Source organism: Salvelinus namaycush, chromosome 40 (genome assembly GCF_016432855.1).
Source record: "Salvelinus namaycush isolate Seneca chromosome 40, SaNama_1.0, whole genome shotgun sequence".
Lineage (NCBI taxonomy): Eukaryota > Metazoa > Chordata > Actinopteri > Salmoniformes > Salmonidae > Salvelinus > Salvelinus namaycush.
The window spans coordinates 22,815,127-22,829,599 of record NC_052346.1 but is presented as its reverse complement, the minus strand read 5'-3'; the positions used below and the strand labels follow the sequence as shown (position 1 = coordinate 22,829,599).

At 40.3% G+C, this 14,473-nt stretch overlaps 1 protein-coding gene across 1 annotated transcript; it reads left to right on the top strand.

The window, feature by feature from the left end:
* Positions 1-5,124: 5,124 nt before the first annotated feature.
* On the top strand, positions 5,125-6,906 carry LOC120033648 (oocyte zinc finger protein XlCOF7.1-like; the record flags this gene model as incomplete). Its single annotated transcript, XM_038980083.1, has 3 exons — positions 5,125-5,280; positions 5,443-6,124; positions 6,377-6,906. Coding segments are annotated over 3 exons (1,368 nt in total), but the record flags the coding sequence as incomplete, so codon positions are not given.
* Positions 6,907-14,473: the final 7,567 nt, after the last annotated feature.

The window sequence follows — 14,473 nt, the reverse complement described above, 5'->3', positions numbered from 1 at the left end:
CCAAAGGTGCTTCAACTAACTATTGTGTAAAGGGTCTGAATACTTACGTAAATGTAATATTTAAGTTATTTCTAAAAACCTGTTTTTGCTTTGTCATTATGGGTATTGTGTGTAGATTGATGAGGGGAAAAAAACAATTTAATAAATTTTAGAATAAGACTGTAATGTAACAAAAACAAAGAGTCAAGAGGTCTGAATACTTTTTGAATGCATTGTAGACGTTATTCCATGCTAGTGAGACTTGTATGGATGACACCAGTATTGCCAGCATTTGTTTTATTCACTGGGCTATCTGGAGTGATCAGAGTGTAGACTAAAGAAGTGAAGTAGACAAACTGCCAGTATTTTAAAGTTCTAGGAAGTGAGTCTGTGTAGTTACTAACCGTTTGTCATGAGAATTTCTATCCCAATGTTCTAACTGAACTATTTTATAACTCCATCTGTATCCTAGAGGTTGTAAGGCTCTAAGTTTAATAAACAGAGTCCCAGCATACAAATGATCAGTTGTTTATTCAGCGAGCTCTGCCCTCTCAAGTTCAGAGCCCTTCTTTTATACACACATCAGTCGAGAACCCCACCCCGCTTTAGGCGGGCTGTATTGTTCCACTGTACACTTACATTGTTTATCATATTCAGCAACATGTTTCATAATTTTCTGCAAGCCTAACAGTTTCTCCACTCCACGGGTGGGGACAGAATGTCCTGTAAGGAACACAATGTTCTAATTCTATCCTGCTTACGCTGCACACATTATCCACTTATAGTCTTATGTGTCTAAAGGATTTCACACACAGTGATACAGTTTCAGGGTGAAATATTTTAGTCATTACTTTAAACATACAAATTCTACTATCACCCTTGTGATGTTGAGTGGAGGATAATATAGCTCATAATTTTCACAACTTTTGCCTCTTTTTAGTTTTTTACTCCTACCCAGTTTCAGAATAGTTTTATTCCCATTCCCATACAGCCTACTGAAATGAATACATACACTACCGTTGAAAAGTTTAGGGTCACTTAGAAATGTCCTTGTTTTTGAAAGAAAAGTATGTTTTCTTTGTCCATTAAAATAACATAAAATTGACCATTAATACAGTGTAGACATTGTTAATGTTGTAAATGACTATTGTATCTGTAAACTGATTTTTTTTTTTTAAATGGAATAACTACATAGGTGTACAGAGGCACATTATCAGCAACCATCACTCCTGTGATCCAATGGCACGTTGTGTTAGCTAATCCAAGTTTATCATTTTAAAAGGCTAATTGATCATTACAAAACCCTTTTGCAATTATGTTAGCACAGCTGAAAACTGTGGTGCTGATTAAAGAAGCAATAAAACTGGCCTTCTTTAGACTAGTTGAGTATCTGGGTCATTTGTCGGTTCGATTACAGGCTCAAAATGGCCAGAAACAAAGACCTTTCTTCTGAAACTCGTCAGTCTATTCTTGTTCTGAGAAATGAAGGCTATTCCAGGCGAGAAATTGCCAAGAAACTGAAGATCTCGTACAACGCTGTGTACTACTCCCTTCACAGAACAGCGCAAACTGGCTCTAACCAGAATAGATAGAGGAGTGGGAGGCCCCGGTGCACAACTGGGCAAGCGGACAAGTATTTCAGAGTGTCTAGTTTGAGAAACAGACGTCTCACAAGTCCTCAACTGGCAGTTTCATTAAATAGTACCCGCAAAGCACCAGTCTCAATGTCAACAGTGAAGAGGTGACTCCGGGATGCTGGCCTTCTAGACACTATTCTGGTTAGAGACTGTTTGCGCTGTTCTGTGAAGAGAGTAGTACACAGCGTTGTACGAGATCTTCAGCCGTTTCCAGCTACAATGGTCATTTACAACATTAACAATGTCTACACTGTATTTCTGATCAATTTGACATTATTTGAATGGACAATGTGCTTTTCTTAAAAAAAATAAGGACATTTGTAACTTTAGAATTTATTCATTTATTTCACCACTAATGGTAGTGTATTTTTTATTTTATTTTTTATTTTAACCTTTATTTAACTTCCTTAGCATACTGGTTATTGTCCGGAATTTCGGATGACTGACGTGCCCAAAGTAAACTGCCTGTAAACTGCCCAGAAGCTAGGATATGCATATACTTGATAGCATTGGATAGAAAACACTCTGAAGTTTCTAAAACTGTTAATATCATGTCTGTGGGTATAACAGAACTGATATGGCAGGCGAAAACCTCGAGGAAAATCCATCCGGAATATTTATTTTTTGAGGTCACATGTTTTTTCAATGCTTGCCTATGGGATATACAAATAGATAGGACCCAGATTGCAGTTCCTATGGCTTCCACTAGATGTCAACAGTCTTTAGAAAGGGTTTCAGGCTTGTTTTTTTTTAAATGAACAATTATTTGTAGTTTTTCCAAGGTGTCCCCCTTTAGAAAAGTAGTCATGTTGTGCGCATCAACGAGAGCGTGCTCTTCGTTATTTATCTTCGATATTGAACACACTATTCTCCGTCTTAAATATTATTGTTTATTTAGATATTAGAATACCTGAGGATTAATTAGAAACATAATTTGACTTGTTTAGACAAACTTTACTGGTAACTTTTTGGATTGGTTTGTGTGCATGTTGACCGAGTGAATTACTGTATCAAGCGCGCCATCTAAACTGACATTTTTGGGATATGATGAAGGACTTTATCGAACAAAACGACCATTCATTGTGTAGCTGGGACCCATGGGATTGCAATCAGAGGAAGATCTTCAAAGGTAAGTGATTTGTTTAATTGCTGTCTGTGATTTTGTGACGCCTGTGCTGGTTTAAAAAGTATTTTGACGTGGGGCGCTGTCCTCAGATAATCGCATGGTATGCTTTCTCCGTAAAGCATTTTTGAAATCTGACAACGCAGTTGGATTAACAAGAAGCATTTAAATGATGTAAGACACTTGTATTTTCATGAATGTTTAATATTACGATTTTTGTATTTTGAATTTCGCGCTCTGCAATTTCACCGGATGTTGTCGTAGGTGTCCCGCTAGCGTTTGGACATGCGCCGAAACAGGTTAACTAGGCAAGTCAGTTAAGAACAAATTCTTATTTTCAATGACGGCCTAGGAACAGTGGGTTAACTGCCTTGTTCAGGGGCAGAACGACAGATTTTTACTTTGTCAGCCCGGGGATTCGATATTGCAACCTTTCAGTTGCTCTAACCACTAGGCTACCTGTCACCCGGTATGGCCAGAAGAGGACTGGTCACCACTCTGAGCCTGGTTCCTCTCTAAGTTTCTTCCTAGGTTCCTGCTTTCTAGGGGTTTTTTTTGTGGCCACTGTGCTTCTACATCTGCATTGCTTGCTCTTTGGGGATTTTAGGCTGGGTTTTTGTTAATTTCACTAGGGTAGGGGGCAGCATTTAGAATTTTGGATGAAAACCGTGCCCAAATTAAACTGCCTGCTACTCAGGCCCGTAAGCTAGGATATGCATATAATTAGTAGATTTGGATAGAAAACACTCTAACGTTTCGAAAACTGTTAAAATAATGTCTGTGAGTATAACAGAACTGATATGGCAGGGGAAAACCCGAAGAAAATCCAACCAGGAAGTACTATTATTTTGAAAGGATGTTTTTCCATTGAAAGCCTATCCACCATACGAAGACTTAGGACCCAGTTCACGATCTCTATGGCTTCCCAACATGTGACCAATCTTTAGGCATTGTTTCAGGCTTTTACTCTGAAGAATGAAGAGATACACCGCTTTCAATGAGAGGACAGTGGAAATTTCCATCCATGAACCAAGCACGTGATTGGGAGCGCGCATTTCTTGTTTATCTTTTTCCATTGACGAAGCTTTTGTCCGGTTGAAATATTATTGATTATTTATGACAAAAGCAACCTGAGGATTGATTTTAAACATCATTTGACATGTTTCTACTATCTTTTATTGTACTTTTTTGACTTTTCTTCTTGGTGTTGAGAGAGCGCATTGTGCCTTTTGGATTTCTGAACTAAACGCACCAACAAAACGGAGGTATTTGGACATAAAGATGAACTTTATTGAACAAAACGAACATTTGTTGTCTAACATGGAGACCTGGGAATGCCACCAGATGAAGATCATCAAAGGTAAGTGATTAATTTTAATGCTATTTCTGACTTTTTGTGACTCTCTCCTTGGTTGGAAAATGGCTGTATGGGTTTCTGTGTCTAGTCGCTGACCTAACATAATCGCAAAGTGTGCTTTCGCCGTAAAGCCTTTTTGAAATCTGACACAGCGGTTGCATTAAGGAGAAGTTTATTGGTATTCGTATGTTTAACACTTGTATCTTTTATCAATGTTTATGATGAGTATTTCTGTTATTTGATGTGGCTCTCTGCACTTTCACCGGATGTTTGTTTGAGACAATGCATTTCAGAACACAACACACCAATTTCAAATGAGGTTTTTGGATATAAAGATTACCTTTATCGAACAAAACACACATTTATTGTTTAACATGAAGTCCTATGAAGATCATCAGAGGCTAGGTTATTAATTTAATCGCTATTTCTGACTTTTATGAGACCTCTCCTTGGCTGGAAAATGGCTGTATGGTTTTCTGTGACTAGGTGCTGACCTAACATAATCGTTTGGTGTGCTTTTGCCGTAAAGCCTATTTGAAATCGGACACTGTGGCTGGATTTACAAGAAGTTTATCTTTAAAATGGTGGAAAATACTTGTATCTTTGAGGAATTTTAATTATGGGATTTCTGTTGTTTTGAATTTGGCACCCTGCAATTTCACTGGCTGTTGTCGAGGTGGGATGCTAGCGTGTACTTGTACCAGACAGGTTAAGCACTTTGTGACAACTACTGATGTAAAAAGGGCTTCATAAAATACATTTGATTGACATGTATATCACACCAACTGACTGGTTGTTCTGATGTTCATACAGGACACCATGTTGAGACATTCTCTACATCCAGAGATCAACAGCAGGAAGATCAGAGAGCTAAGAGGTCTCATCACTGCCCACACTGTGAAGAGATTTTCCCATTTCTTTCAAAGCTAAAAATACACCTAAAAATACATACAGGAGAGAAGCAATACTCCTGCTCTGACTGTGGAAAATGTTTTAAAACATTATATGACCTAAAAGTTCATCAGAGAACACACACAGGAGAGAAGCCTTACATCTGCTCTGACTGTGGAAAATGCTTCACAACATCAACTCATCTAAAAGTTCATCAGAGAACACACACAGGAGAGAAGCCTTATTACTGCTCTGACTGTGGAAAATGTTTTAAAACATCAAATGAGCTAAAAGTTCATCAGACAACACACACAGGAGAGAAGCCTTTCTTCTGCCCTGACTGTGGAACTAGTTTCTCTCAACTTTCCCACTTAAAATCACATGAACGTATACATACAGGGGAGAAGCCATACTCCTGCTCTGACTGTGGAAAATGTTTTAAAACATTATATGAGCTAAAAGTTCATCAGAGAACACACACAGGAGAGAAGCCTTACGTCTGCTCTGACTGTGGAAAATGCTTCACAACATCAACTCATCTAAAAGTTCATCAGAGAACACACACAGGAGAGAAGCCTTATTACTGCTCTGACTGTGGAAAATGTTTTAAAACATCAAATGAGCTAAAAGTTCATCAGACAACACACACAGGAGAGAAGCCTTATTACTGCTCTGACTGTGGACAATGTTTTAAAACATCAACTCAGCTAAAGGTTCATCAGAGAACTCACACAGGAGAGAAGCCTTTCTTCTGCTCTGACTGTGGGGTGAGTTTCTCTCATCAGGGCACCTTAAAAACACACCAACTTATACACACCGGAGAGAAGCCTTACGTCTGCTCTGACTGTGGAAAATGCTTCAAAACATCAACTGAGCTAAAAGTTCATCAGAGAACACACACAGGAGAGAAGCCGTATTACTGCTCTGACTGTGGAACTAGTTTCTCTAAATTTTCCCACTTAAAAACACATGAACGTATACATACAGGTGAGAAGCCTTTCTTCTGCTCTGACTGTGGGGCGAGTTTCTCTCATCTGGGCACGTTAAAAACACACCAACGTATACACACAGGAGAGAAGCCTTATTCCTGCTCTGACTGTGGAAAATGCTTCAAAACATCAACTGAGCTAAAAGTTCATCAGAGAACACACACAGGAGAGAAGCCGTATTACTGCTCTGACTGTGGAACTAGTTTCTCTAAATTTTCCCACTTAAAAACACATGAACGTATACACACAGGAGCGAAGCCTTATTACTGCTCTGACTGTGGACAATGTTTTAAAACATCAACTCAGCTAAAGATTCATCAGAGAACACACACAGGAGAGAAGCCTTTCTTCTGCTCTGACTGTGGAACTAGTTTCTCTGAACTTTCCCACTTAAAATCACATGAACGTATACATACAAGGGAGAAGCCTTACTCCTGCTCTGACTGTGGAAAATGTTTAAAAAAATCAAATGAGCTAAAAGTTCATCAGAGAACACACACAGGAGAGAAGCCTTACGTCTGCTCTGACTGTAAAAAATGCTTCACAACATCAACTCATCTAAAAGTTCATGAGAGAACACACACAGGAGAGAAGCCTTATTACTGCTCTGGCTGTGGAAAATGTTTTAAAACATCAAATGAGCTAAAAGTTCATCAGAGAACACACACAGGAGAGAAGCCTTACGTCTGCTCTGACTGTGTAAAATGTTTTAAAACATCAACTCAGCTAAAAGTTCATCAGAGGACTCATACAGGAGAGAAGCCTTTTTTCTGCTCTGACTGTGGGGCGAGTTTCTCTCATCTGGGCACCTTAAAATCACACCAACTTATACACACAGGAGAGAAGCCTTATGTCTGCTCTGACTGTGGAAAATGCTTCAAAACATCAACTGAGCTAAGAGTTCATCAGAGAACACACACAGGAGAGAAGCCGTATTACTGCTCTGACTGTGGAACTAGTTTCTCTAAATTGTCCCACTTAAAAACACATGAACGAATACATACAGGGGAGAAGCCATCCTCCTGCTCTGACTGTGGAAAATGTTTTAAAACATCAAATGAGCTAAAAGTTAATCAGAGAACACATACAGGAGAAAAGCTTTACTCCTGTTCTAACTGTGGGGTGAGTTTCTCTCGACTGGATACCTTAAAAACACCAACATATACAGTGGGGAGAACAAGTATTTGATACACCGCCGATTTTGCAGGTTTTCCTACTTACAAAGCATGTAGAGGTCTGTAATTTTTATCATAGGTACACTTCAACTGTGAGAGACAGAATCTAAAACAAAAATCCAGAAAATCACATTGTATAATTTTTAAGTATTTAATTTGCATTTTATTGCATGACATAAGTATTTGATACATCAGAAAAGCAGAACTTAATATTTGGTACCGAAACCTTTGTTTGCAATTACAGCGTTCATACGTTTCCTGTAGTTCTTGACCAGGTTTGCACACACTGCAGCAGGGATTTTGGCCCACTCCTCCATACAGACCTTCTCCAGATCCTTCAGGTTTCGGGGCTGTCGCTGGGCAATACGGACTTTCAGCTCCCTCCAAAGATTTTCTATTGGGTTCAGGTCTGGAGACTGTCTAGGCCACTCCAGGACCTTGAAATGCTTCTTACGGAGCCACTCCTTAGTTGCCCTGGCTGTGTGTTTCGGGTCGTTGTCATGCTGGAAGACCCAGCCACGACCCATCTTCAATGCTCTTACTGAGGGAAGGAGGTTGTTGGCCAAGATCTCGCGATACATGGCCCCATCCATCCTCCCCTCAATACAGTGCAGTCGTCCTGTCCCCTTTGCAGAAAAGCATCCCCAAAGAATGATGTTTCCACCTCCATGCTTCACGGTTGGGATGGTGTTCTTGGGGTTGTACTCATCCTTCTTCTTCCTCCAAACACGGCGAGTGGAGTTTAGACCAAAAAGCTCTATTTTTGTCTCATCAGACCACATGACCTTCTCCCATTCCTCCTCTGGATCATCCAGATGGTCATTGGCAAACTTCAGACGGGCCTGGACATGCACTGGCTTGAGCAGGGGGACCTTGCGTGCACTGCAGGATTTTAATCCATGACGGCGTAGTGTGTTACTAATGGTTTTCTTTGAGACTGTGGTCCCAGCTCTCTTCAGGTCATTGACCAGGTCCTGCCGTGTAGTTCTGGGCTGATCCCTCACCTTCTTCATGATCATTGATGCCCCACGAGGTGAGATCTTGCATGGAGCCCCAGACCGAGGGTGATTGACCGTCATCTTGAACTTCTTCCATTTTCTAATAATTGCGCCAACAGTTGTTGCCTTCTCACCAAGCTGTTTTTCTATTGTCCTGTAGCCCATCCCAGCCTTGTGCAGGTCTACAATTTTATCCCTGATGTCCTTACACAGCTCTCTGGTCTTGGCCATTGTGGAGAGGTTGGAGTCTGTTTGATTGTGTGTGTGGACAGGTGTCTTTTATACAGGTAACGAGTTCAAACAGGTGGAGTTAATACAGGTAATGAGTGGAGAACAGGAGGGCTTCTCAAAGAAAAACTAACAGGTCTGTGAGAGCCGGAATTCTTACTGGTTGGTAGGTGATCAAATACTTATGTCATGCAATAAAATGCAAATTAATTACTTAAAAATCATACAATGTGATTTTCTGGATTTTTGTTTTAGATTCCATCTCTCACAGTTGAAGTGTACCTATGATAAAAATTACAGACCTCTACATGCTTTGTAAGTAGGAAAACCTACAAAATTGACAGTGTATCAAATACTTGTTCTCCCCACTGTACATGAAGGAGAGAAGCCAGACTCCTGCTCTGCCTGTGTAAAATGCTTCAAAACAGCAACTGAGCAAAATGTTGATCAGAGAACACGCGCATGAGAGAAGCCTGCTTATGTCTTCTCTGACTTTTGGGTGAGTTTCTCTCACCATAGCGACTTAACACACCAATGTATACACACAGGGGAGAAGCCTTACTCCTGCTCTGTGGAGGGGTGGGCGTGTAAGTCTAACGTCTAGCCAAAGGCTGTGTGTTTGAATCTCATCAAGGAGGACTTTAGCATTTTAGCTAATTAGCAACTTTGCAACTTCTTACTACTTTTTAGCTATGTCAGCATGTTAGCTTAGCATGCAACTACTTAGCATGTTAGCTAACCTTTCCCCTAAACCAATTTAACTCTACCTTAAACCGCTCACCCCTAACTTAGCTAACGTTAGCAACAACAAATTGGATTTCGTAACACATCATACATATTACTAGTTCGTAACATATTGTATGAATAGCAATGCGTAAAATAACATACACATTGTAATTCTTAACAACTGATACGTCCTACAAGTCGTATTATACTGAACAACAATCTAAACGCAACAATTTCAAAGATTTACAGTTTGTCTAAGGAAATCAGTCAATTGAAATAAATGAAACCCTAATCTAAGGATTTTACATGACTGGGCAGGGGCTCAGGCATGGGTGGGACTTGAGAGGGCATAGGCCCACTTGGAAACCAGGCCCAGCCAATCAGCATGAGTTTTTCCCCACAAAAGGTCTTTATTACAGACAGAAATACTACTCAGCCCCCCCCCCCCAGACAATCCTGCAGGTGAAGAGGTCCTGGGCTGCCGTGGTTACATGTGATCTGCAGTTGTGAGGCCGGTTGGATGTACTGCCAAATTCTCTAAAAGGACGTTAGAGGTGTCTTATGGTAGAGATTTAAATATTGAGGTCTCTGGCAACAGCTGGCAACAGGTGGAAATTCCTGCAGTCATCATGACAATTGCACATTCCCTAAACTTGAGACATCTGTGACATTGTGTTGTGTGCCCTTTTATTGTCCCCCAGCACAAGGTGCACCTGTGTAATGATATTACTGTTTTATCAGCATATTGATATGCCACACCTGTCAGGTGGATGGATTATCTTGACAAAGGCTGAAATGCTCACTAACAGGGATATAAACAAAGTTGTGTACAACATTTGAGAAAAATTTGCTTTTTGTGCATATGGAACATTGCTGGAATGTTTTATTTCAGCTCATGAAACCAACACTTTACATGTTTAGTTTATATTTTAGTTCAGTTTTTATTGGTAGTCCAATGTAATGTTACCTAACATACTAAATGGAGTGGCACTGATGTTTTTGTAATATATAATACGTTTTGCTCTGAGACCAGGTAGTCCCTCTGCAGTATTCTGTGGGAAGGAGCTAGTAGACACTTAATTTTTTTATTGAACCTTTATCTAACTAGGCAAATTCTTATTTACAATGATGGCTTAGGAACAGTGGATTAACTGCCTTGTTCAGAGGCAGAACGACAGATTTTTACCTTGTCACCTCAGGGATTTGATCTAGCAACCTTTTGGTTACTGGCCCAACGCTCTAACCACTAGGCTACCTTCCACCCCTAACATGTATCAGATAGAGATGGTGTGATGATCACTTTTCACCATTAGTTTGGGGGGATTATTTTACAACTTTATTTAATGATACACAGTTTATGAAATGAATCCATGTGTTTATTAATTGTCTTTAAAACTAGATGAGTTATTTTACTGATCATGACTGTGTTTGGATAACTGCATTGAAGCAAATTTGATTGATCTGCCAATAAAAAATAAAGTTACATGAATATGTACTGGTCAACCTCTTCTTCTCTTTAGTATTCAGTTCTTCATATTAGATCTGACAGTATGAATGGTTCTTATGGGCTGAGTGCCTGGAGTATTTTTGTATGACTACAGTCAGGAGTTCTCTCTGACCCTGTGATGTCACCAGCACATTAAGTACATTCATCTTACAATAGCCAGGTAAGACAACCACATATCACAGTAAATACATTTCTCCTCAATTAGTCAGTGTCACATTATTATTATTTCTATTTTGGGGGGGTACTCTTTAAAGACGTAGGGTTTCAGACCTTTTCGGGCAGATGGGCAGGGACTCTGCTGTCCTAGCATCAGAGGGAAGCTGGTGCCACCATTGGGGTGCCAGGACAGAGAAGTGCTTTGACTGGGCTGAGAGGGAGCTTGACCTCCTGTAGCAGTGGGACGGCCATGAGACCAGAGTTGGCAGAACTGAGTGCTCGGGTTGGGATATAGGGTTTGAGCATAGCCTGAAGGTAGAGATGGGGCTGTTCTTCTTGCTGCACCGTAAGTAAACACCATTGTCTTGTGGTGGATGTGAGCTTCGGCTGGAAGCCAGTGGAATGTACAGAGGCGCAGGGTAACATGGGGGAACTTGGGAAGGTTAAACACCCAGACGGACTGCAGTGTTCTAGATAAGTTCAGTGGCGACCCATCATTCAGGGCAGGTGGGCCACCTGTTTTGAGCCCCACAGTTTTAGTGATAATGTGAGGGGAAAAAGGATCTGTTTGCAAAAAAAATTAAACCCCCGCCACATATAATTGAGTTATTAATAAAGCCGCATACAAACATGGTCTCTTTTTTTTTCTTGAGTAAGGCAGCTCCAAAATGCAGGTGTTTCAGCCTAGCTCATTGCTTTCTGTGGAGATGGGGCAAGCCCGCAGAAAATACGGAGCTTTGCGCCGTGATTGGCTCAGTGTTCTGTCATTCATGGGGACAATACGTCACTGCCAAGTCTAAGGGTAGAAATGGAAAATTCAAGCCCCTTGGGTGCTGCCATAGAGTTACATTAGAATTGCCCATCCAAGAAGGCTCAAGGCCATTGTCCACAGATAAAATAACATCAAATCATGTGATATCTACAGTCGCTTTGATTGGACTGATCATGTCAACATCATACTTTCAAAATCTGAGCTAGCAGTCATCATGAATCAAGTTGACAATCTACTGGCAAATCCTTTTTAATCTTTGTCATATGAAGAGAAATAATGAGAAATTATAGATAAAATGTATCGGTGCTCATCGGCCATTGGACATAAACATTACACAACAAGTTAGAAATTGCAAATTCAACAATGAGTAGTTTGGAAGGAATCAGTGGCTAACTGCAAGCATTGCAACGCAATCATTAGCCTGCTATTCAGTGGAGTGGCTGTGTGGTCCCAAGTCTACGATTAAGGGGCTCTTTTCCTAGTTTAAAATTGTAAACATTCAACATTGGCCATGCTGTCAATGAAGCTTGATTTGTGCCGCGCTCAAAACAACTTAACTCGGTACTGCAAAATCTGACTAGAGTGAGTTCAAGACAACTGGGAACTCGGGGGGGAAACAATCCACGACTGGGAAAATACGTTTTAAACTTTCATTCAACTCGGAATTGTAAGTTGGGAACTCGGGCCTCTTTCTACAGCTACGACCTGAAGATCACTGATGTCATCATATTTGCATTTTTTTCCCTTCGAGTTCCCAGTTTTGAAAGCACCATAAATCCAGAGAATGCCAGACTTTGATGACAAAGTTTGATGACAAAATATGCCCACGATGGACTGCCGTGCCACCTTCCTGTTCAAGTGAGCACAGCATAACAAGGTGAGTCCAAAAATGTCTTGTCTCCTGCTGCATAAATGATGTAATATGCCAGGGAGATGTGTATACTGTAGCTAAGAAAGTAATACTAAGTGTATGTTGTGTAGTAAGATGTTAGTAGCCCATGTGCCTCACCCTTGTAATTTGGTCTATTTTCACCTCTTAATTTTTCCCACTGTTCTGACTTGGTGGTTCACATGTAGCCTATAACCTGTTTTTGAGAAATGTAATCATTGAATATTGTAAGTGTTTTCATTGTCTGGTTATATGCCCCTTTATTTATCCTACGGTTTTGACTTGTTATACAGGGAGAACACTGTAAGAACAGCCCATGTTCTGAATTCTGTTGCTGTACATTTCAAAAGGGCTGAACAAATAGTTATATTGACTACGTACGTCCTAGCTCGCTCATTAATGTCTTAAACGAAATTACAGATTGCCTCTTATCCGCTTGTCGTCCCCTTATGCCATAGTTTGTACATCTCAATTGTCAGTAGAAACCACATTTGTTTAAGCAAGTCAGCCATGTTTTTTTTAAAGGCAGTAAATGAGGCTGAATGAACTGTTTCGCTGCCAGGCAAGGCTCTGTTGATAGCCAGGTGTAGCAGTGGTAAATTGTTGGGACAATGTTGTTGGGACAGCTTTATGTAGGCCCTAACAGTTTGTGGGCACCGTTTCAGTGCAATTAATGTATTGTTTAGTGTCTTGTTGTGTCGTGGCTTTGCTGGCAATGCATCCCACTTTAAAAAAAAATGTTTTATTTAATCTTTATTTATCTAGTCAAGTCAGTTAAGAACAAATAGCTATTTAAAATGACGGCCAAACCCGGACGATGCTGGGCCAATTGTGCTCTTCCCTATGGGACTCCCAATCACGGCTGGATGTGATTCAGCCTGGATTCGAACCAGGGACTGTAGTGATGCAGTGCCTTAGACTACTGCGGCACTCGGGAGCCCTTAAAAGGTTTGCGCCCAACGTGGGGCAGGAGTTTGACGGCACAAGCGGGGAGCCCAGCCAACAGAGATTTGAGAAATGTTTTGGTTCTCTTCCCCAGATCTGTGCCTTGCCACAAACCTGTCTCGAAGCTCGACGGACAATTTCTTTGATTTCATTGCTTGGTTTTTGCTCTGACATGCACTGTCAACTGTGGGACCTTATATATAGACAGGTGTGATCCTTTTCCAATCATGTCCAATCATTTGAATTTACCACAGGTGGATTCCAGTCAAGTTGTAGAAACATCTCAAGGATGATCAATGGAAACAGGATACACTTGAGCTCAATTTCGAGTCTGAGCAAAGGGTCTGAATAATAAATAAGGTGTTCATTTTTATATATTTGCAAAATTTTCTAAAAACCTGTTTTCACTTTGTCATTATGGGGTATGCATTTAATCAATTTTCGAATAAGTCTGTATCTTAACAAAATGTGGAAAAAGTCAAGAGCTCTTATATAATGCCCTGTATATGCTTTAAACTAGAGATGTAAGGTTCTGAAATGGTAAACACAATGACATAATGGAAAATGCATGTTCAGTGATTATCTCTGTATTAGTATTATCTCTGTATTCGTATTATCCACATTAAAACACCTAGGTAGATCAGTGGTTATCTCTGTATTAGTATTATCTCTGTATTACCCACATTAAAACACCTAGGTAGAGCAGTGGTTCTCTCTGTATTAGTATTATCTCTGTATTACCCACATTAAAACACCTAGGTAGAGCAGTGGTTATCTCTGTTTTAGTATTATCTCTGTATTACCCACATTATAACACCTAGGTAGAGCAGTGGTTATCTCTGTTTTAGTATTATCTCTGTATTACCCACATTATAACACCTAGGTAGAGCAGTGGTTATCTCTGTATTAGTATTATCTCTGTATTACCCACATTAAAACACCTAGGTAGAGCAGTGGTTATCTCTGTATTAGTATTATCTCTGTATTACCCACATTATAACACCTAGGTAGAGCAGAGAGGACAGAGCATGTGGCTTTGCAACACACAGGTGTTTCATCTCCACACTGGGATGATTTTAACAGTGCAACGCCACACAGGCC